The sequence below is a fragment of the Ascaphus truei genome, chromosome 2, assembly GCF_040206685.1.
Source record: "Ascaphus truei isolate aAscTru1 chromosome 2, aAscTru1.hap1, whole genome shotgun sequence".
Lineage (NCBI taxonomy): Eukaryota > Metazoa > Chordata > Amphibia > Anura > Ascaphidae > Ascaphus > Ascaphus truei.
Genome location: NC_134484.1, coordinates 191144946 through 191170402, shown reverse-complemented (window position 1 = coordinate 191170402; position 25457 = coordinate 191144946). Strand labels below are relative to the sequence as shown.

At 41.9% G+C, this 25457-nt stretch overlaps 1 protein-coding gene across 1 annotated transcript; it reads right to left on the bottom strand.

The window, feature by feature from the left end:
• LOC142488174 (uncharacterized) lies at positions 1-24711 on the bottom strand. Its single transcript, XM_075588546.1, has 6 exons — positions 24655-24711; positions 23279-23542; positions 21764-21959; positions 4027-4193; positions 3125-3185; positions 1-65 (listed from the first exon to the last, which is right to left on the bottom strand). The coding sequence occupies exons 1-6, from the start codon at positions 24709-24711 to the stop codon at positions 1-3; spliced, it is 810 nt and encodes a 269-aa protein (XP_075444661.1).
• Between the last annotated feature and the right edge of the window lie 746 nt (positions 24712-25457).

The window sequence follows — 25457 nt, the reverse complement described above, 5'->3', positions numbered from 1 at the left end:
TCAATAAGACACCTTCTGGCACCGGAAGGCGCCACACAGAGGGTTTTTCTGCCATTGGTAGGTGTCTTATGGAATAGAGCAAAAAAAGAGAAAAAAGATAACGCACTGCAAAATAATGAGGGACTGGAGGCAAAAAGTAGAAAAATATAAAAAATAAAATGTGTTTGCTGGATCGACGCACGCCACTCCTGGGTACTGTGGACCTCTAAGGAGACTTCATGTGAGTTTACTCATTCTCCTTACCCTATATATTATGTTATTGTGTTTATTTTGAGGTTTTCATAGGGCTCTATACCTATAGACCTGGGGGTTCCTTAGCCTGATCTATGGGGTTGGTCTACCATATGTAGGCTCACTTCCGAATTTCTTAGCTAGATACCCCTTTATCTAATACAGGTCTATTTTATTAGGTTATATAGTGAGCCATGTCTTCCTCAAATGCACAGTCATTGGGGGTTTGTATATAATTTATGTCCCACCCAGAAGCTATATTGCAGCCATCTATTCAGGATTTTTGTAGCACCCATCGGGAGATTCATTTCTCTGTATTCTGGTCTTTTGGAATAGCACATATGGGCCATTGGTGTCTTCTGCCACCGGAAGGTGATATTTAGTAGCACACTGCTTTGTGAATGTGGCATATAGACCTAGGTTCATTAAAGGTAAAAAAAATAGAACAATTTGCATTATTGTGGTTTAACACCAATATTTTCTATTCGCCTGTTCACTAAATCCATTTTGGTAGTGGTAAAGCAGTGTTAAGGGAATTTTCACTGTGGCAATAGCTTTAACCTGGCTGTGACGAGTGGCCTCAAAGGTATGGTCAGAAAGGAGCTCACACACCACTGTATTGCAATGAAAGTCCTTTATATACCTCACCAGGGAAAGCAGGTTGCAGTACACGTTTATTGGAATAGAACAGCCAGTTCAAAGGAAGTACGTACAGTAGCATAGGTCTGCAAAACAACACAACAGTCCTTAATCTCAGGTACAACTCAGGGAGTTCAGACTCTTCCCTAGACAGGTGCTCTGCAACCTGTTTCCTCACCAATTGAGAGCAGAGAGGGAGACAGCATGAAGACTGCTGTCTGCATTTTAAACCTCCCCTTTCTAATCGGCTAGCAACCTACAAGCTAGGGTGTGGTTTTTCTGGTCTGCTAGAGTGAGAGAGTTTTAGCCTCTTGTACTGTGTACTCCCTCACAGTGGCATATGCAAATAAGCATGTAAAAAGCTAAGTAACCCAAAAATATTAATTTACAAGATAGAAAAAATAAAGAGAACAATCTTAATAACCAGATACTCTCTTGGGGAAAAAGTGGAAATGATTGATGAGTGAATTATAATAACCTTTATGGTGATTACCAGTCTTATAAATATATATATACACACTACCAGAAGATTTATTATAGTCCACTCATCAAGATCTTCAGAAAGGCTCCATAGCGAGCCGAAACGTTGAGGAGTGGACTATAAGATATGTTCTTTCTGGTTAGTGTCTGTCCGCTGGACTTTCTTTATTATACAGTACATATTTTGTGCACTGGTTTACAGAGCACCCCTTTATTGGTCGAGAGCGCATTTCCTGCCTGATATATATATATATATATATATATATATATATATATATATATATATATATATATATATGTTCAAATAACGGGGTAAAAAGAGGGAAGGGATAGGGAAGAAAAACCTTGCATCTACTTGTACAATATTCATGCCACCATAAGCCAAAGAAAATATACTATTTGCTTTACATGAGTAAGATTTGGCGGTGCTCACGGGTTGTGAATTATGTGAGTGAAAAGAGAAAAAAGTAACCCGTATGGGAGCACTCAGGTATGCAATTGATATATTTGTTTATTTATTTGACACAGTGCAAAAAGGGATGAATAAACAGTACATGATTAAAAACACTTAAAAAAGAGGCATGGACCCCTGTCACGGGTGCTACCCTTAAACACAAGTGAACAGCACTAGGGAACGACACAAGTTGTCAACCCTAAACATGAAAAGGATAGTGACTCAAAAAACACTAGGGTAAATCAAAAGTGAATCACAACAGGTTAATGGGTTCAAAGGCACCTATACAAGGCTAAGAATAGTACACACTACACACCAAAAAGTAGACTGGTCACCCCATGACCCCTCTCCTTAATACTCCATGCTGCCCATGTCATCCCCTATAACTCCTCTCCCTTTGTAGTTACCCTATATATATAACAGAAATAGTCTTGTTAGTCCAGTTGCGATAGTGGAGAATAAATTAATACTTCCGTATTAGGTGTTACCTTTTTTATTTGGACTAACAATTTATGTCATAGGACAAGCTTTCGAGAGTTCTCCTCTCTTCCTCAGGTCAGCAATACTGGTTTACAAAGGAATCTATGGCTAAAACAGAGGTTTACAAAGCAGAAAAAACAGAGATTTAGATAAGGTAGGTGAGAAAAGGATGTTTGAAGAAGGTGACAAGTAACAGCATGGAGGGGAAAGGGGATGCTGGACTCCAGTCCTCAAGTCCCCCAACAGGTCAGGTTTTCCTGATATCCCTGCTTCAGCACAGGTGGCTCAATCAGAGGCTCGGTCGAAGACTGCACCACCTCAACTGAAGCTAGGATATCCTGAAAACCTGACTTGCTGTAGGGTAGGGGGGGAGGGGCGGGAGATTATGATTATGGAGAAACTCACTGCTTTCCTAAAACATACAGTTAAGAGGTGTAATAAGACTTGTGATCCATGGATAATTATGATAAAAAAATAGTCAATTACCTTTTCTTAAGAACACAGGGACAATCAGAAATCAGAGACAGATTAAGAGGACTGACACAGTAGTGACTATGCGGAGAAAAGGATGAGTTACACCAAGGTTCATTAGGATTATTACTACTATAACCTGAAGATAAATTTGAAGAATGAGATTTGATTAGATTATTGATACATTATATAATCTCTGAATGTAAAGATGATAATGTCACCTCCCCCTGCCCTTTTAAATTTCTGGATCCACCCTCTCTCCTCTTCCTCTATATCTTTTACTTATTATTTTTTGTTAATATTGAAAATATCAATAAAATTACAAGTTCAAAATAGAAAAATGAGCAGACGCAACTTTTATTCGTATACCTTTTTTGCACATCTTCCTCTTCATATTTCTCAGTGTACTTTGTAATGTTGTTTCGTCTACCTAATGAAAAAGACTAATTGTTAATTCCGTAATGTCAAGTATTTATTTATTTATAACTTATTTATAAAAATGTTTTACCAGGAAGTAATACATTGAGAGTTACCTCTCGTTTTCAAGTATGTCCTGGGCATAGAGTTAAGACAAATAATACATGGTTACAAATACAGTTACATAAGTGAACAGGGTATACATTATATACAAGACATTGCATGCACAGTTAGAGATAATATATATTATAGGCGTATGTAACAGTTACAGACCAGATTAAAATGTGAGACAGCCTCAGGCCGCGCTTATAGTGCTGACAACGGCGACGCGACCGATGACGTCACCCGTCGCCGTCAGCGAAAGTTATAATTTGATTTTCAGCGACTCTCGCCAGTAACGTCACGAAAGGGGGCGGCCCATGGTCTCTGATTGGTTTAGAGAAAGTCATATGTGGCGACTGTCTCTAAAAAATCAAAAAGACCCGGCCGTCACGCTTACTATAAGCGCTTGCGACGGAGTCAATGTATTTGATTCAGGGCTAAGTCACATCGCCGTCACAAGGCACTATAAGTACAGCCTAAGTTTTGAAAGAACATAAACTGGTGGTGGATGTGAGAATCTCTGGTAGATTGTTCCAGTTTTGGGGTGCACTTTTGGGGTGCACGGTAAAAGAAGGAGGAGTGGCCGATACTTTGTTGATCCTTGGGACCATGAACAGTCTTTTGGAGTCTGATCTCAGATGATAAGTGCTGCATGTGGTAGGGGTGAGGAGCTTGTTCAGATAGATGGGTAGCTTGCCCAGAATGTATTTGAAGGCAAAACAATTTAGAGATATTAGATTTAAGATACAAACCTTAGGAACATTTGGCAAGCTTTGCTGACCAATTTTTGTCTGAGTTTCTGTTAAAATATTCTCCTCCTCTCCCTTCTGTGCATCAAGTTGTATTTTCATATCCTTCTCAGTATTGGGAATTATTTCCTTATGAGCATTAGGATCTCTCTGAGAGGCCAAGGGTTGTCCTGTTAGGGAAATTACAAGCTACAGTATGAAATGTAAAAGAACAATTCCGTCCACATGGTTCTGTGCTTAAAGAGCAGTAAGGATCTTGTCAGTCAGAGTCACTTTGAGACAGACTACAGGGCTTATTCTGTAAGGTGTGATAAGTGCAGATGGCGTGCTATTGCAGGAAAAGCCCCATTAAAGTCATAGATAAATGTAACACTAATTGGCTTTTTATGTAACAACAAACTCTCAACATAGGATTGGCATCACAATAGCCTACACCCTTATGTTCTGAGGCTATTCATTGCATATTGCAGTATGTCCTTGTTAGGACCAATTTAGAGCATTCTTCTCATTTCATTGAAATTACTTTTTCAACAAAGAGATCAGAAGCAAAAGGGAATATAAAATTGCAATCCTTTCTAAATAACTGTATATTTCATCATGTAAGGATTTGACCTTTCTTTTGTCCCCAGTAAAGTTTTCGTTCCTGCATGTTAGAAAGTCATCATGTATTAATCTGGCTTAAGTCAGAAGAATGTACAACCAGCCAAACCAGCTCTAACGTCCATGTGTGCCCCACCTGTGTGGCTAACATGCAGAGCATTTCACTTTTGAAAATGTGTTCATCTGGTTGAACACTTTTTTGCCATTCATTTACCAATATTTGTTGTCTTATGTCTTGATCAGCAAAAAGGTATACACAAAAAAGTTATAACTGTATCCCCCAAAGTTAGAAGTAGAACACTACTTACAAAAATTCTTGCAAAAAGGCTTTCATTTGTTTACAGGAACAAAACAGAGACCACGACCTTTCTGGTCCAACACCGACCTTTCTTCAGGAGGGCCTTGTTGGACCTGGAATGTTGCGGTCTCTATTTTGTTCCTGTCAATCAATTAAAGTATTTTGCAAGAATATTTATAAGTAGTGTTCTACTTCTAACTTTGGGGAATACTGTTATAACGTTTTTGTGTATACCTTTTTGTTGATCCTGAAAGATGTGCTGGCTGCATATACTTTTTGTTCCCCTTGAGAGAGATTTATTTCCCATTTTTTTTCTGTTTTTGTTGTCTTATGTCTTCACACAAGATGCAGATCAACATTTAGCAGCATACAGCATAATACATTGTTTTGAGATGATGCCAAAACAATAATATATGAACATATGTCATTTGATTTCAAGTTTCTTTCCAGTTACAAATACATTTTATTTTAAAAGAGATGATCTGCTTCAGTTTAGATACATAGTAAGACATAAATCACTGGGCATTCTTCTAAATTTATGCCAAACTGAACTTTTTTTTTTTTTTTTTAATTTCTGAAGTTGCAAGAAAACTTCTTGACCTATTTTAGGAATACTTGAGTACAAATATTAATATTTTAATATTATTATGGTCTTACACACAAATATTTTTAATGATGTGTGGCTGGTTTAGGGTTCCCTCTAAGATCATACAACTTTTCTTCAGGGAGATGAAAAATCTGTTATATCATAAGAACCTTTGTAAACAATAAAATTCACTACAATATTGCTTAGACGAGGGGAGCGCAAACTTTTCCTGCTGCGTCCCCTATCTGGCCTGCTCCAGATTCGCGCTCCCCTCTCTTCCAACATGCCGCCGCGTCAGATGATGCTTCGGGTCACGTGACGTTGTGTCACGCGACCCATGGTGTCATTTTACGCTTGTGACATCACATGACCCTGTGGCATCATTTGATGTTGCGTTGCCATGGAGACGCACCAGAGCTTCTGAATCTCGGTAAGTTTTCCTGTTGCAGAGGCCTCACGCAATCCCCCGGCATTTAATTTAAATGCCTGGGGAGAAAGCGTGGGGCTTCTGCAACCGCCCGCGCCCCCCCAGACAAATCTCCCGCCCCCCTGGGGGGTGCATCCCTCAGTCTGTGCACCCCTGGCTTAGACGACACAAATGCTATAGTTTTCTCAAGAGCACTTACATAGGTTATATGGTATAATAGTGGCTGATACTATAGGTAAACAAAGGAACATAGGGCACAACGGATTTAGCAAATTAAACTCATTTATTGAGTGTTGGCTGTTGAGTGCCTGGAGGGAGCGGCGTCGCCTTCATTGTCGGCGTGCCTGCTCGCAACCTGTATTGCAGAGGAGGATTGAGCGGTTTCTGCTGTAGCCGGGAAGGGTTGGTGCGTCACGTCCGGCCGTGACGCCATACCCGGAAACCCGGTAGGCTGAAGATTACCAGTCTCTGACATCTGAGACTCCGAGGAGTTCGTTGGAGAGGAACTTATAAGGAGAAATTAACGTGCCGTTTTTGCATTAACATCTGGAGGTTAGGTGAGTTTATTTAGCAGTGGCTCATCAACGGCCCGTATACACTCCTACTTTATTAACTATTCCATCAACCAACGAACTGTGCATCTATCTGGAGCTGACACCCTGGTTCTGGAACTTTGTTTTTGCATCAGGTTGTTTTTACCTGCTTGATTCTCTGTTTGCAGCAGCGGGCCTTGATTGCAACTTACCAGTAATTCTAAGATCATATGGACATTATCATTTACTGATTTTTATTACACCATTGGTTGTTTATTGTATATTATTTGTGTTATACATTTATTATAAAGTTGCTTGTTTGCCATCTCCCGTTATATTGCGCTTCCTTATCTCTTTTTTTCTTCTGTTTGTTAGTAACTTGGGATAGCCATGGCTGAAGCCCATCCCTCCCATCTCTCTCGAGATGAGAATAGTTGGAGGGAGAGAACCCTCAGTCACTCTGGGACTGGAGCCCTTTTTCCAAGTGCCCAGTAATTTGGGGGTTCACCTTTGGACCACCATCTGGCACTCCTGATATGCACCAGCGAGATTTGCCATGTTTCTATCAATTTGTGTCCCCAATATGTGGCCGTGGTTGAAGAGGAGCCCTGTTATACAGTTCCCATGATGGATAAAGCTAACAAGTGTTTCTTTTCATACTGTATGTGCTTGTATCCAGTGCGCTTTAATCGCCCGGGGAGGATTTTTTCCAGGCACAGTCTTTCCACCATGTGCTTAGCTTCCTCACCTCTGTAGAGGACTCCTAGCTCAAGATCCTTTTTCCACTTTAACAAGTCTTCTTTAAATCGCTTGGTAACATGTTCTCACCTGCTTCATGCAATCTTTTCTTCCCTGAGACTAGGGTAGTCACCTCCGTCTAGTTCAGTATCAATGATCGCAGGTGGTTCAACCTGGGCAGAGTTTTTATCCACTCTGATTTACCCCCATGGCATGTCTGTTTGGTAGTTGGTAGACTTATTGTGTTCAATGTGTGGGGAAATCCAAAGTGATGTCTAGTGGGTTATCTCTGCATTTTGAATCCCCTTCAGTAACAGGGGACCCCAGTCTACAGCTTTTTCATTCATCACAGGCTTATCTGCAACAAGAACCACCCCCTCATCAGTAGAGAGGTAATTGGCATTAGGTTCAGGATACTGTACTTAAAATCTAGTACATCAATTTGGTTGTAGTTTTTTTCACACCTAACCGTTACCTGTGGCCTCTCTTTTTTGTAGTTGGCAAACCTGTATTTGTGTGCCTTTTACCCTTGCAAGACAACTAGTAGAAAACTAGTGTTGCATCTAGGGGAATGATCACAGATACAGTTCTGTCTCATTCTAGCCAAAGACTCAAACCTTATAGTGGCTAATGTCATAGTGAGGAATCTTTATTTGGCCATGTGGGCACAGTAGCATGACCAGATCATTTCTCCTTTATATGAATTGAGAAAATTATTATGAAAGAAAGGGGAGGAGACATTGTCAAAGGCTTGGACCGTAGAGAAGTCTACTGGATTATCCTCTTGAGGACCCATGATCCAGAAGGAATAAATATAGAATGGAATATCAGTCATTTTTTAAAACGATTTAATATATTTGTTCATTTCTCACAGTGGTTTTCTTCCAGAGGTTGAAAGTCTATACATATAATATGTTTTCCTACTATTATTGGAGTTATGAGTTTCTATGGAGTGATTTACTCTGTCTTATGCTAGTACTATGTTATTCATGATGAGAGTGATTCATGTATACCTCTTTAGACTTATCTAAACTTTTATATCCAACTCTATACTGGAATAGTTAATGATTGGTTTACCTTTGATAAGAATTAATGTTTCAAGGGATTAATTGGATTTGTATTTTTCCAGTGTGTCAAAAACTTGCATGTATCATTTTTGGTATATTTTCAGATTCCGATTAAAATAATTTTATTTAAATGGCTGTATACTATCCAGCTTGAATATATATATAAACTGATATATTTTGGATCATATGTTGCATGGAACAGAGATTGGGGTAGTGGTAAACGGTTTAATTTTTGGGACTGTTTATTATCTTTTCCAAACTCTTCATTCCTTCATTCTACAATATGTAGATTTGTATATATGTGAATAGATGGAATAGTTGTGATTTGAGAGTGGATAGTTGGTTAAGAATTGATTAGGAAATTCAGATTAATATTTAAGATCGACCAATAATAAATTGATATTCTTCTTTCATTACCATATATATATATACTGTATATACAGCGATGGGAAGCCTATGGGATGAGTCATCTGTGTCTGAGGAAGGAGTTGTTTATGTTTTACCTAAGTTATACGCCATTAGTTATATGTGTAGCAATATTTTGTATGTGAGTTTTCTTTCTTCTTTTTCTATTTGTGTATATGTGTTATTATGTAGATATGGAAGTCCAGACAGATGCTATATTTTGTCCCAGCTGCTTGGTGATCTCCATGGTTATGAGATATACAGTGGTCGACAAATCACCCAAAAATCTACTCGCCGAACAAAAAATCTACTCGCCACCTAGCCCCGCCCCCAGTCCCGCCCCTTTAAAAAAAATGAATAAATTCCTAGTAAGATCAACATTCGTTTTTGACATTAGTTTATTTATTGTATTACATACTACGATTAGTTCTTGTTACTTGTGTGTATGAGTGTATGTGTCTATGTGAGTATGTGTGTATGAGTGAATGTGTGTGTGTGTGTGTGTGTGTGTGTGTGTGTGTGTGTGTGTGTGTGTGTGTGTGTGTGTGTGTGTGTGTGTGTGTAAATGTCGGATTTAGAAAAAAAAGCCAGATGTGAATGACTAGTTTCCTGCACCCTTTAACCAGTGTCTGGATGCCCCCGCTTAACAATATCTAAAGCAGCAATCCCACCTGGGATCTTACCTGATCCGTAGTCCCTCAATGTCCAGGTACCCTCATTCACACAATGTTATAAGTTGGAGGGGAGGTGTTCCCTATCTGTCTTCTGAGTAAGGCTGCATCCATGGATAGTGCTTGCGGGCGGAGGCGCACTGAGACGCGCTTCCGCTCGGCACTGAGCCCCTACAGCCGCAGTGAGAGTGGCTTTAGTAGGGGCTCGCATACGCTTCCGCAAGTGCGCGGAAGCGTAGGTCTTAGGAAAATTTTAAATTTTCCCGCTTGCCGGAGCGAAGGGCCAGTCACGTGAGCGGTTCGCCCAATGAGGGCGAACCAGCTCCGTGATGTCACTGGCCCACCTGCCGATACGCCCCCGACACGCCCAAGGACAGCGCGCTGTCTAAGGCAAGGGAAAGCACCCGTGGGGGGTGACTGATTGGGTGGGGGGGTACTTCTGGTGTCCTGCACACACACACACACACACTCACTTTCTCTCCCATACACAGACACACTCTCTCTCTCATACACACACACACACTCTCTCTCATATACACACACACACTCATATACACACGCAGGAGGGGTGTAAAGTGCAGGGGAACTGCAGCAGAGGAGTGGATGGGAAAGGGTGCTGCTGCAGTGAGGCTCTGAGCAGCGGTGGGGGGGGGGGTGATCGGTACCTGGGCACCCTGGGGGTGGTGGTATGTGGGCAGCCAGGAAGGGAGATCTCAGAAGGTTGAGGGCGACTATGGCTCCTGGGTGGAACGGTGAGGGAGGGGATCCCTGCAGCCAAGGTCTCTCTTACCTTCATGGCAGTGGCAGGAGCCGGGTGGCTTCTCTCTCTTCCAGCTGCTGAGGGGGGGGGAGGGGAGCTTACTCTCCAGCAGGTACCGGAGTGAGGCAAGGGGGGGAGGGCTGGTATCCTCTTCCTGCTGCAGCTTCTCCTCTGTCCCTGGCTGCCGGTACAGGAAGGAGGGAGGTAGATTCATCTCCCTGCTGCAGCTTCTCCTCTGTCCCTGGCTGCCGGTACAGGAAGGAGAGGGTGGAGATTCCTCTCCGTGCTGCAGCTTCTCTTCTCCCTGCCGGTGTAGTGCGGTGGGCTGGTCTCCAGCACAGGACGGATGGGCTGCGAGGGGGAATCCACACACACACTCGCGACGTCCCTGTAGGCCAGCCACGCGGCGCACAGATTGGGAACCACAGAGATAGAGAGATTATTTTTTTTGGTGTAGGGGATTTTTTTTTGCAGAGCAGGAGAAATCTACTGGCCATGAATAGGTTTGTCGAACACTGTATATATATATATATATATATATATATATATATATATATATATATATATATACATACATATATTTAAGTCACCTCGCCAAGCACCACCCGCTCAGTGAGCTCAGCGCTAGCGGGGACGCAGCCTAAGTCCTTACGAGCAGCAATACCGTCAGCTGTTTTATACATGAGGGCTTTTCATGTGGGGACTCAATTTACCAGCAGGTTATATTACAGATGCAGCCACCAGTATCCAATGACTTGCCTGGGAAAATACTGTGGCTATCTCACAGTAAATGCTGGAATATTTCTGTGAGATTCTGCAGCCAGACTAATGGCCCATCGGATTAACACAGCAGGGGTCCCTGCAGTTCCTTTCAGTTTGAATGGGACCTTCAGTGACCCCCTCTGTGTTAATCCGATGGGCCATTAGCCTGGCTGCAGATATCTCACAGAAATGTTTCAGTTTACTGGGAAATTGCCCCAGATTTTCCAAGGCAAGTCATCAGATACTGGTGGCTGCATCTGTATCTGCTTTGTGTATTGTTCCCTAAGTAGCCGAAAACCTCTTAGGATTTGCTGCTACCTGTGACTTTATTACGTGCAATAACCGCATCAAAGTTTTTTTGTTTTGTCAGTGAGCATTTGCATTTTATGGAATAAATAAACGTTTTTTTTGTTATTATTTTTATTTGGGAGCGTGCGCTTCTCAAATTATCTTTTTATATATATATACATACATACATGCAAATAAAATGTTGCCCTATTATGTCAAATGTACCTATATCAGACAGAATACATTAAAGAGTAAATACAGTAGCTGCTGGTGGTGCTGGGGATAATATGAATTTTGTAAACAGAAGAAGAGAGCCCACAATAAGCACTCAGGTATTCAAAAGTATATAAATGTATTAATAATTACATCACAGAAACAAAAGATTGTTAAAACAATCTCTAGTACCTCCACAATATATTAAAATAATGCTAGCACCACTAGATAGAAGAAAGTCACACAATAATATAAATAAAACACCAATATTGTTGATTAATCTAAATTGAGGGTGATGAGGCATGCAATCAGCCTCCCATCTACATGACCGGTCGGTCTAAATAGAATACTGTGGAACAAAAATCCCTCAATCTGCAGCAAACATGTACCTTGGCTACAGGGAAACCTGTTTCACAATAAGCTCAAAGCAGTGAAGACCTCAGATCATAATAAGTGTTTTAAACATTGAAAAGTAAAATCAGCACATTAAGATGAACCATCGGAGGAAAGGCAATCCATAGATATAAGTTCACTGAAACAGCTCCAAGGTCTGAAAAACATAGGTAGAATCCCAGGCGCTCTTTGAAGAGCAAATGGACTAAAGCAGAGCTGAACCAATACTTAGCCGCAGCTGAGAGCTGAAGACTGGAACAAGTGGAAAAGCCGATTGGAGTTATGCTGACACAAATGGCCAACAAATCACTGCTAGACACCAGGAATCCAAGGTAAGTGTAGAAGCCAAGGAGGTACAAAGAGAGAACACACAAGGAGAAAGCTATCTATGGGTGATAGCATTATTATAATTGTAACGGTCTTCCCCCCACCCTCTGGGAGATTCTGCCAATAACTGGTCGTGTGGTGCATGATACCTGCTGGTAACAGGAGGACTGAGCTGTCCACCGGTGGTAGTGGTGACACAGGATCAGGTTTCTGGGGTACATTACCCACATGGGTAACATTACCCCCAGTAAGATCACACACTAGGCGGGAGAATAAAAACAGGAACAGTTTATTCTCTCTCTCTGTGCAGCACAGTACATGGCAGGGTTCTGCCCAATGCAGCAACTGTCAGCTACTCACTGAAGGATGGTCCCTGGACCTTCACTACAGGCCAAGGACACCCGCAGCCATCCCAGCTCTTCCCTGCCCCTCTAGCAGGGTCAGAGGTATAGTTCACACTCACTCTCCCCCGAGGGGAAGAGGACCAGAGAAGGCCCAATAATAAGGCTCTTGGCTGTGTGACTTGCCTCCCTCAAGTGGGTAGAGGCACTCCTAAATTTGGTAAAAAGAGAGAAAAGTTGCGCCAAAAAAGAATTAGCCTACTGTTCAATATATGGCTCCTGTCCTTGGCACAAAGCAGTTCCGCAGCCTGAGTCTCTCAGAGGTGATTCACCAACCTCTGTGTGGATACTGGTAGAAAAAAGGGGGGTCCTCCGGCGCGTTACTCTGCTTGTGGCTCCACGGCGTTTAAGGCATATAAGTGAGGGAGAGAAGAGAGGGGACCACAGTAAGGGACCAATACAGTGATTATACACAGCTCTTCGTTTGATTGGGGAGGGAGGGGGGGGAGTCGGGGTGTTGGGGAATCAATAGAGATTGAACGATACTGCTACATAAAGGAGACACACTTACATCAAAATATCTAATATCTTGAATTCTTCTACTCTTCTCCTTATATAGCTGCTTGTTGTTGAGGGTGAGGAAAAACCTCCTGGTATCCTCCTTCAGCAGACAGCGACTCCGTTTTCCTGGAGTGCACTGTGACGGTGGCCGCTTTGGAACTGGTCAGTAACTGACCTTTCCAAAGCGGCCACCGTCACAGTGCACTCCAGGAAAACGGAGTCGCTGTCTGCTGAAGGAGGATACCAGGAGGTTTTTCCTCACCCTCAACAACAAGCAGCTATATAAGGAGAAGAGTAGAAGAATTCAAGATATTAGATATTTTGATGTAAGTGTGTCTCCTTTATGTAGCAGTATCGTTCAATCTCTATTGATTCCCCAACACCCCGACTCCCCCCCCTCCCTCCCTCCCCAATCAAACGAAGAGCTGTGTATAATCACTGTATTGGTCCCTTACTGTGGTCCCCTCTCTTCTCTCCCTCACTTATATGCCTTAAACGCCGTGGAGCCACAAGCAGAGTAACGCGCCGGAGGACCCCCCTTTACTCCTAAATTTGGGGTGGCACTGACCTTAAGTACAGTTAGGAGGAGGGCACCAGGTTTACCCCATGATTGGACATGCTCAGGCCTGATGTCACCACCTTCCACTGTCACTCAAGTGCAGCACCAAGGAGGGGGAAAACCCCATGTTGACTACTGGCAGCCTGATTCTAGCAGGACTTACTGCCAGGAGTAGGGCAGGTTATTAGCCAAAGGTGGCATGGCTACATAATATATTGTGGAGAACTATAGATTGTATTAACCACCTTTTTGTTTCTGTGATGTAATTATTAATAAATGTGTATATACTTTTGTAAACCTGAGTGCTTATTGAGGGATACTCTCCTTCTGTATACACTTAAAATGCAATGCACATTCAGTGACTCAGTACAACTGTATTTATTTGCATTGCGCATGTGTAATTCAATAGAATGATAGCGCACATATGCACTACAGAATAACACCGTTTTTAAGTAACGTATGTATTTCTTCATTATCTTACAGGTGGAACTTCACAAGATACAGCCAGGGCCAGATTGGATTTTCTAGGGAAGCTTTATTATTTCTGTACATGTACTCAGTAATAAATATTGTTATAAAACATTCACCGGTCCAGTGCACTTCATTTTCTTGCACTGTACAATACAATCCATATTTACCACAGCCTCTCATGTAATTTGCAATGTACACAATGTGTCTGTGCTTTACTTAAATAAATATTTCAGAATTTACAGAGACTGTCTGGTGTTTTAGTTTTCTAGCATTGAAAGAGGTGGTTATGGGGGTCTTAAAAAGCAACAGACACTTTTCTTATAAGGTATTATACAGAATGTGCATGACTGTGGCAATAACCTCACAATACATTGAATTTAGCTTAGCTACATTCCAAACTAATATCACCTAGCGTTAATTCAAAGAACTACAGAATCTGCAATATACCACTGGGCAGCTGCGGTCGTGGCGGTCGTGGCGGTCGTGGCGGTCGTGGCGCCATGGCATGCAATGAAGTTTCGAGGCATTTCCCTTTTTAAACTATGGTCATGGGAACAGTAAGTCTTGCTACAATTATACTGTATCCAATTGTGTCACTGTGCATGACTATTGTATTGTGTATTGGCAAAAATATGCCAGGTCTGGGGTGTCAAATGTGGAGAAATACGTTCTAACATTGGCCAGGCATGCAAGCATAAAATGGAGCAATGCAACAAAACTCCCATATGTGGGAGCTTGGGGCTTGGGGAGTGTCAATAGGAGTCAGGTAGGAGTTGCATGATGTGCAGATTGTATGACATGTACAACATTTTGCATCTCTGTACTTCACTCATCTTGTATTTGCATGAAAAATAAAGGTCTGATGTTACGGAAAATGTTCTGCCTAACAATTTGTAAAAATCCCTATTCATTTCACACAAACACTAACAAAATAGGGCAATGTGCCAAAACAAAGTTGTATATGTCCTTTCTTTATGTTGATACATCTCCCCCAAGTATTTATGCAGAAGTGGTGCAATTCGAATTTATAAGTGGGACCCTAAAGTATCAAAGGTCAAAAATTTCCATTAAGATCAATAGGTTTTGATTTCTTTGATACATCTGGTGCAATTGTTTTACACTATGATTGCTCCACTCTTGCCTTCATACTTTTATCACGTTGGGATTAAATTATCAAAGTCTCACGTATGCAAAAAGTGTGCAAAACAGTAGTTTTAAGAAATCCCATTGTTTTTAATTAGATAACTTTGAAACGTCTGGTTGCAGTTAAATGCTTTATTTTCCCTATTATCGCAATCAGAAAACTTTGATAGATACTGTATACCTGCTTCTAAAAACCAACGGGTGACATGTTGAAGATGCTTTACACTTAGCAAACTATTTATCAAAGCATTATTTTCAATGGGATGTTAGTTCCCCTGGTAAATCTAGTACAGTTTTTATTCCAGTTTTTCCATAGTTTTGGAACGGTAAAATAGTGGGATCTGTTTACTAAAGTTTCCCAGTTGCAAACCTGGGGCAAAATCAGCACCATTTAGGACCATGTATTGAAGTCTACCAGTTGTGGTACAACAGGAGAAAAAAAATACACCACCAGAAAAAATCTCAGTGCATCCTAATATTCATATTCTTTGAAAAAAATGATGCAAAGGTTTTCTGCAGTTTTGCTGCTGGTAGATTCTGATATGTATCCAGGGCCGGTGCAAGGGTATTAAGCAACATAGGTGAACTTTAAGCCCTGCGCCCCCCAAACTTTCAGATTTTTTTTTATTATAGTCCCATTCTCTCTCACCACCCTCATCCTCTCTCTTCTCACCCCTTCCATGCCTCCTCTCTCACGCCCTCTCTCTCCTCAAACACCCCCTCCTCCTCAATCATCCTTCTTCTCCCTGTCCTCTCACCCCCTTCTCTTCCTCTCACCACCTCCGTCTCCTCTTCCTCTCTCACCTCCTCCCTCTCCTCTTCCTCTCTCACCCTCCTCCTGTTTCTCTATCACTCCCTCCTTCTCCTCTTCCTCTCTCAACCACCTTCTTCTCTTCTTCTCACCCTCGTCTTTTCCTCTCTGACCCCCTACTCCACCTTCTCCTCTCACCTACCTGACTTCGGTGGAGCAGGGCAGCAGAGGAGGACAGCGGGCAGCAGCGAGAGAAGAGAATAGAGGAGGAGGACGTCAGGCGGTGACAGGAGAAGAGGATGGAGAACAACAACAACAAGAGCGGAACAGGGCAGCAGAGAAGGAAGATGGGACTGCGCCAGAAGAAGAGGATTGAGGAACACGGGAGTGGAACAGGGCAGCAAAGGAGGAAGACGGCGGGTGGCAGGAGAAGAGGACTGAGGACCATGTGAACAGAACAGGGTGGCACAGGAGGCTGGCCAGGGAGGAGCTACACTGTAGCAATGGCAGACACCGGGAGTCAATAAAATTTCTGTGTCGGACCGCTGGGGCCCGCTCCTCCTCAGCTGTCCTCCTGTGCTGCCCTGCTCCACTCACATAGTCCTCAGTACTCTTCTCCAACCGCCGCCTGCTGTCCTCTCTTCTATCCTCTTGTCTCACTGCTGCCCGCCATCCTCCTCCTCCTATGCTGCCGCTGCCCCCCAAAAGTGACTGCCAAAGTCACCTAGTGGTAGCACCAGCCCTGTACATATCCTCCCATATTTCTCAAAGAGAGGAAATCCCATTGAATGGAATAGGGTGTCTATGTATTAAGGCAGACCTGCACTACTCCAGTCCTCGAGGCCGCAAACAGGCCAGATTTTCAGGATATCCCTACTTCAGCACAGCTGGCTCAATTAGTGGCTCAGTCATACTGAGACACTAATGGAGCCAGCTGTGCTGAAAAAGGGATATCCTGAAAACCTGGCCTGTTTGCGGCCCTCGAGGACTGGAGTTGTGCAGGCCTGTATTAAGGTAAAAGTGATACAATTCTGGGGCAAAATGTGCTTCATATGCATCATTAAAAAAAATCCTATCACTTTCAATAGTTTTTTTTCCATTGATACCTCTAATATAGATTCTTCCCCCCACCCCCCCAAAATATTACAACTTTTGCCTTGATACATAGACCGCTTGGAGTTTATCCTTTGATAAATCTCGGTGCAATGTTGTTCGCACAGCTTTTGCACTAGTTTTGCAACTGGTGGACATTAGTAAATAATACACTTTGACAAATAACCACCACACAGTAGTCACACACTTGAAAAGCATTTCTTGGATTCAGAACATACTGTATATGTCATTTGAAAGCAACATAAGTATTTTTGTTTTCCGACTGAACTGTTGAAGCAATGATATCAACTGTGATCTCAACTCCCCTAGGGTTCCTCCTATAATTGTAAATAGCCGGAAAGTCATCAAGCAAGCATTTAATAAACTTTTAATTTGAAATGGATTACCACATGTTGTGTTTGTTTACCCATTATTAAATCTCTTAGCTACATATCATTGGTAAAATCAGCATAGCTTTTGCTTATATATTACAAAACAAATACATGGGGGATATTAAAATGCTGTCAAAATATATTTAGAAGGACTCTAATGAAATAAATACAAGACGAGGTTGGACCATTTTCCAATATATATACATATATATATATATAGTATTGTAGAAATTGTTCAATGAGGAAATTACACATGGTTTATATTAATTGACCTCGTGCAGGTCTTTACAAAATTATTTGCCCTATAATTATGACACATTATGACATACATTATGAACTGTCCATACACTTTGGCACTGCCATGGTTGGACAGCCATCCAAATGTATTTACTAAGGACTCCACAGTAAATGACCTCTGTTAATTTCAGCTACTGCTTTTTTTTTTTACAGTATTATTAGTTATAAGAGATGGTTTATTTTCTGTGGTAAGGTATCTTTGAGCTTAAAGTAATACGATTAATAGGTAAGATATGATCATATTTGCAATGCTGAGTGTAAAAACTTAATGAAATTTTGAGGAATTATGTAGGATATGTACATATAATTAGGGAGAAGGGATAATACAGTGGTAAGGTTACTCTCTCTGAAATGGGCACCCTGCAGATACCTGGGAAATATGCTAATAGGATATGCAAATGAGTCCTTTCAGCATATTTCCCAGTTATCTGTCTCTCAACCCATATTTCAGGGTCTGGGTGAATCGAATGTTTAGGGTGAATTTGCGAATAATGGCAACCGGTGGAATTGCATATATCCGTACACATTTTTAAAGGTTTTTTTTTTTTTTTAAGTTAGGAGAATCCATTTATTTTAACAATCCCTGAATATTCACACTTGGGAATAAACGCCATCTTGGCTGCAAATTCGAATGTTGGTGAATAATTTGCCCATCTCTTCCTGTCACCTAGCATTGAACTATTGCACCACTTCTCCCAATAAACCATCTGGTGGAAGACATCCTCTAACCACCACTATACCAATCACCTCCTCACCTTACTCTACGACGACAACATATCTCCACAAAAATGACCTTATATCAGTTTTTAAATTAACCATTTTGTTTTACATTTTTGTTTCCTCTCGGTAATGTATTAGAATACCATTCCAAACCATGAAAGCAAGAAATGTTAACATCCCTTCCCCAGAGTTTCACGTCCATTAGCTGTCTTCCATTGTCTTTTTCTTAGTGCTATCCCTTTTAGCTCTAGACTTTTCCAACCGTAGTTTATTTACCTAAAGCATTTCAACACATTAATTAGTTGATGGTAATTTGGTCCCACATCCTTTCTAATATTCTGCAAAAGGCTTCAAGGTTTAATTTCCTAAACATGAAACGATACACATGTTCAGCAGGTAACTTCACTTCATTGTTTCCCAGCACATGGGATCTAAGGGTTGTCTCTTTTGATGCTTTATTTTGGATTCTAAATAAAAAATCATGTTTTGGTTTTGGATTTGTTTTTTTTTAATGATGGGAAAATATACAAAACCAGTAGGATTTTTTATTTCCAAGGTTTTTAAACTTTTTAAAACAACTAGCTGAGGGACCCGGCGTTGCCCGGGAGATAATGTTCCCTCTCCTCTCTCTCTCCTCTCTCCTCCCCCTCTCTCTCTTCCCCTGTCTCCCCCCTCTCTGTTTGTCCCTCGTACACATCAATCCAGTCCCCCCTCCCTCCTTTACAGCTCCGTTCCCCCCCTTTAAAGCTACATGCAGTGTGTGTGTGCGTCAGTCATTGTGTGTGCGTCAGTCAGTCAGTCAGTCAGTCTGTCTCTGTGTGTGTGTGTGTGTGCATGCGTCAGTCAGTCTGACACACACACACACATACACACACACACAGTCAGTGTGTGCGTGCGTGTGTGCCTCAGTCAGTGTGTGCGTGCGTGTGCGCCTCAGTCAGTGTGTGCGTGCGCGCGGCAGTCAGTGTGTGCGTGCGCGCGGCAGTCAGTGTGCGTATGCGTGGCAGTCAGTGTGCATGCGCTCGGCAGTCAGTGTGTGCGGGCGTGCGCGCGGCAGTCAGTGTGTGCATGCGTGCACGCGGCAGTCAGTGTGTGCGTGCGCACGGCAGTCAGTGTGTGTGTGTGCGTCAGTCAGTGTGTGTGCGTCAGTCAGTGTGTGTGCGTCAGCCAGTGTGTGTGCACCAGTCAGTGTGTGTGCGTCAGTCAGTGTGTGTGCGTCAGTCAGTGTGTGTGTGCGTCAGTCAGTGTGTGTGTGTGCGTCAGTCAGTGTGTGTGTGCGTCAGTCAGTGTGTGTGTGTCAGTCAGTGTGTGCGTGCGCGCGTCAGTCAGTGTGTGCGTGTGTGCGGCAGTCAGTGTGTGCGTGCGGAAGTCAGTGTGCATATGCGCGCCAGTCAGTGTGCGTGCGCGCGGCAGTCAGTGTGTGTGTGCGCGCGGCAGTCATTGTGTGCGGGCGTGCGCGCAGCAGTCAGTGTGTGCATGCGTGCACGCGGCAGTCAGTGTGTGCGTGCGCACGGCAGTCAGTGTGTGTGTGTGTGCGTCAGTCAGTGTGTGTGCGTCAGTCAGTGTGTGTGCGTCAGTCAGTGTGTGTGCACCAGTCAGTGTGTGTGCGTCAGTCAGTGTGTGTGCGTCAGTCAGTGTGTGTGTGCGTCAGTCAGTGTGTGTGTGTGCGTCAGTCAGTGTGTGTGTGCGTCAGTCAGTGTGTGTGTGCGTCAGTCAGTGTGTGTGTGTCAGTCAGTGTGTCAGTGTGTGTGTGCGTGTCAGTCAGTCAGTGTGTGTGCGTCAGTCAGTGTGTGTGCGTCAGTCAGTGTGTGTGTGCGTCAGTCAGTGTGTGTGTGTGCGTCAGTCAGTGTGTGTGTGCGTCAGTCAGTGTGTGTGTGTCAGTCAGTGTGTGTGTGTGTCAGTCAGTGTGTCAGTGTGTGTGTGCGTGTCAGTCAGTCAGTGTGTGTGCGTCAGTCAGTCAGTCAGTGTGTGTGTGCGTGTCAGTCAGTGTGTGTGTGTGGCAGTCAGTGTGTCAATGTGTGTGTGTGTCTGTGTGTGTGTGTGTGTGTGTCAGTCAGTCAGTCAGTGTGTGTGTGCATCAGGCAGTGTGTGTTAGCCAGTAAGTGTGTGTGCGCGCGTTGCAGGCAGTGTATGTGTGCGTCAGTCAGTGTGTGTGTGCGTCAGTCAGGGTGTGTGTGCGCGTGTCAGGCAGTCAGTGTGCGTCAGTCAGTATGTGTGTCTCAGGCACTCTGTGTGTGTGCGCGTTAGTCAGGGTGTGTGCGCGCATCAGTCAGTGTGTGTGTGTGTGTGTGTGTCAGTCAGTGTGTGATGTGTGTGTCAGTCAGTGTGTGTGTTTCAGACAGGCAGTTTGTGTGTCAGTCAGTTTGTTGTTGTTGTTTGTTGTTGTGTGCCCCCCCTCTCTGCTTTTTCCTCTGCCCTGCTGCGGCGAAGGGGGGGGGGGGGTGGTGGTGATGATGATACCGGCTTCCCGGCCCGGCCGCGGGGAGAATTGTGGTGGTACCTGCTGCCGCGGGGGGGGGGGTGTTTGTGGGGTGGTGGTGGTACCTGCTTGTGCCACCCGGTGCTCCTGGCTCGGCAGCGGGGGGTACCTGGTTGCGCCACCCAGTGCCTCCGGCTCGGCCACGGTGGAGGTGGGGGGAGGTTACCTGCTTACTGGCGCTCCCGGCAGTAATACGGGGCCCCGAGGAGAAGAGCCGAATGGGCAGGCGGCGTGTGAGAGGCGGCGGTTATTCAGCGGGAGGCGGCGGGAGTTTTGCTGGCGGCATGTCGAGAGTTGAGGTGGAGGAGGCTTGGCGGCGGGGAGGCCGGGGTTTGCGGTAAGGGGTGGTTTGCGGTGAGGGGGGTGGGGGGTTTGCGGTGAGGGGGGCACAGGGGTGTGTGTGAGACACTGTTAGCCCACACCGGCCAATGAGAGGTGTGTGGGGGCGGGCGGGCCAAGGGAGCAATCTCATTGGCCTGAGGCGGAGTGACGGGTCAAAGGTCCAATGTGATTGCCCCTAGACACAGGGAGACACAGGACGGACAGACAGGCATACAACGGTTTGAGAAATATATATATAGATGAGAGATTGTTTTCCATTTGTGAACTCGAGTTCATCTAGTTTCTTTAAAAATATATATGAAAATAAATAAACTGAGGATGAACCTCTCTTAGGTTTTGATTAACATTTATCTCAGATTTGAAAGTTCATTCCGATTAAGTTTGAGTCAAATTTCCAAATGAACTTTGAAGTTCACAAAGTAAAACATTGGAACTGGTGAACTTGTCCATCCTTCCTGAGAGCACTGACTCCATAAAAAACTTGGTCTTACACTTATATTACACATTTTCTGCATGGGAAATACCTTGTCCAGAAGGGAAAAATAACCTTGAATTGGTGCCTTGACTACGACTTGATTGTTTTTTTAGTATAGATCTCTTTATCTCTTCACACTCTGCCTTTTTCTCATCATGGTTGGCATATGCCAGAAATTCATGGGGTAGTTGTACAAATGTGTCATATTCCTTCTGCTCATGTAAGTATTGTGGCAATTGTACAATCTGTAAAAAAAAAACAGGTAATATATATTAGTTGTGTGCAATGATATTTATAGGAGATTCAGTTTAACAAGTTAGTCATGTGCACATTGGCTTGTATAGTTCTAAGGTACAGTGTAATTCACATGTACAATATTATTTCATCCTTATAGATTTTGTTGCACTATGAAGGTGGTTGGAACTTGTAATTGTTATTCATGTTGTCTAGTAATCAGTGTTCAATACTTTCCTCCAGATAAAGACAATATGTAGAAACATATCGCCATTTACACATTCTTTTTTTGCCTTAACTGAACCTTGGAGCAGATCAGTGGTCACTTGATCTCCAGGGACTCCGCCAATTCCTGAGATATTTGTCGGGTTTTTGTGCTGGTTTTGACACACACAAAAAACTGCAAATATGGCCGCAGGGTCATTAATAGAACTTGACATGGCAATTTTCTATTGGCCGCAGGAGCAAGCCTGACCCTAAACCTTTTTGTGTTCCGATTGTGCTGTTTAGGGAAATTTTGACCCTAAAACAGCATATTTGGCCACATCTTCAAATACAGAATAAACCCTTTTATCTCACATTTATGACATGAGACCCAAAACATACAGTAGCTGCATCTCAGACGTAAAATCACATAACCTATGTCCACTTTCACATAATTGTTGAAAAGTCTATGTGAGTTAATGATCAGTTTTGTAAAAAAAATAATTTAAAATATAGCAAAATGCTAATTTTATATAGAGGTATAATTTATTTTAGCCAATCCGCATACTGTAACTACTTTATCAGGTGCTGGACTTCTAAACATGTTAGTTTAGATGGATCTACCAGATATTTGAAAATATTTTTTTCAGTTTGTTTTAAATGTTCTTACAATGCTTCATTCCTTTTTTTTTTTAAAAGCAGGTTTTGTATGTAAATGTGATTAAATGGATCCGGGCTGCAAAGAGTATAACAGAAAACATACTTTTTCTAGGTAGAAGACGAACAGAAGATTTAAAAAAAAAAAAAAAAAAAAACAAGGAAAAGATTGAGTGGCATCAACAAAAATATTCTGTGAGTTAGCAATTTGCCTCTTGTTTAAGTTAACAATAAGATACACAGTATCACAAAATAATAAAGATAATAAGGAGTAATCTTGTGTTTTACAATATGGATTTCCTCCAGATACATTCTTAGGCCTATACAGTATAATGATGTATCAATATTTATCATATGTACTCTATAGTATACACTGGTTGTATGTACCAGTATAAGTATACAGTTGCTTTATTTGTGATGATCATTTAAAATATATTTTAAAAAAATGAAGTACCTAGAAGATACATACCTGCAAATACAAGTTGCACAGCCAGTGATCCATATCTGTCTTAATGAGATCTTCAATTTTGTTGAACCGATCAATCCTTAAATCATAATGTCCTCTCAAAAATGGACACTTGAATTTGCCTTCTAAAATGTTAAAGTTGCTGTCGCATAGTGGAAAGACCCCCCATCCCACTACACGATCAATGTAAGTATCTTTCCCATGAAGTAGGTACAGTTCTATAAGCAGAGTCATTCCGGACTTAATTTTCTTTTTAGTGGGCAGCAGCTACAAAAAAAAAAGTAAACAGGAAAGCACTATTTAGTAATGAATTCAAGCTGAGAGCTCTATCCGGGCCCATCCAGCTGGAAAATTGTTACAGAGGAGAGCCACACACATCAAAGGAAATTCAAAAAGTGTTTCTGTCATAGGTCCCAACATTGCTTGTGACAATCACTCATTTTTTTTATCATGCTTAATATCTGAAACGTCTAACATAGTTTCATATATTCTTTCACTTACTGTACTAATAGTGCAAAAAAAATCGAATTATTTTCTGGTTTTAAGAACTTTCGTTTCACAGTGACACCAGGAATCAATTAATGTGGGTACAGTAATATTGCAAGAAGCACATTAATAGATTCAACAAAGTTGTGTTTTATATTTTGCATTATGCTGCAGTAATCAGTGATTCAGGTTTTATACATGTTAAATTCTGTGTTTATGGTTTCCGGCTTTAATCATTACAATCACAACATTGAAAGAGATCAGTGGCGATTCTACATATCTCCCTTTTTATAAAGGTGCACATTATATTATATTAATTATGAAAATATATTCGGAGACTTTTTGGATTAATTTAAAATAAAACAGAAGCATCTGTTGAATAGCACCTTAGCCCTGTGGCAGCCTCTATTAAACCATTAACAGTATCAGATTTCATTTAAACCAGATTTACTATTTTCTATTGCAACCTGTGGAAAGGCATTATACATAAATGACTGCCAAAAAAATACTTAATCAAGCCATGCATTTTTTTGGCTAGTTAGGTTAACCAACCTTTGAGAAACACCGGCTTAGCAATGAATTTTTAACATTGGTACTTGTAATTACTGTAAGTCAAATGAAGCAAGTCAAAATCTTTCGTAATCATGCAAAAAACAGCCATAAAGCATTGGAATAAATACAATTTTTTTGGTGTTTGTAATAAACTCATTCTCATAATCTCATAAACCTGAAGCACAAAACAGGGAAGCTGTGTTGTGCTTGTTAAGATTATTTAAGTAGGCGGGCAATGTGATACAGCTAAAACAGTTTAGAAAATGAGTTAGTATTTATGACTACTGTCATCAAAAATGTTTAGTTGTAAAAACTTTCTGTAAAGGCAGAATTCACCTAACTTTACGTCCAATTGATGTCAGATTTAAAGTCCCTTGGTAAAAGGCAAAGGTGGTCATGGTTATACGTCTGAGTGTTATGATAAATAAATGTGACACAGATTTTTTTGGTGTGCAATTTGAACCTTTCATGGTATCCCCCATTGCAAATAGGAAACATCTTTGTGTTTTAGTCAGGAAGTCACAAGTCTGAACTTCTAAATATGAATTCCCATGCTTTAATTTGCCCGTTTCATTTACGCTGTACTTTCTTTGGACACAATATGAGATGAAAGTACTCTAGGTGGTTGTCAACATTACAAACTGTACAAAAATACTATGTACAGTAGGTTTCCATGAGCCAACAACTTTTTCCTGTAACAGGCAAATGTAATCAATCATTTTACTTTAACTTTCATTATATAACTAAATTAATAAATCATACATAGCACACATAACACGCTGATTCTCATGACATTACTATAGCCTGTGATCAATCCCAACTGAAGGAATTGTCCATTGTGTAAGAGTGATGTCCCAACAGACATTATTCTTACGCGCACAATTCCACTGAAATATATTATATCATTTTGGTTTATTATTTAATATAGCATAAGACATGGGGGATATATCAAAGTCTTTTGGCTGCAAAACAAGGGCAAAACTGGAGCAACCAACTGCATCGGATTTTTAAAAGTGATACTGCTGCTTACAATGGTTTTTTTTCCTTTGATAAAACAGGTGCAGATTATTCAAGTACAGTTTGCTTCGGTATGGCATCTGGGAGAATTTGATACATGACTCTCTTAGATTTGACACCACCCCAA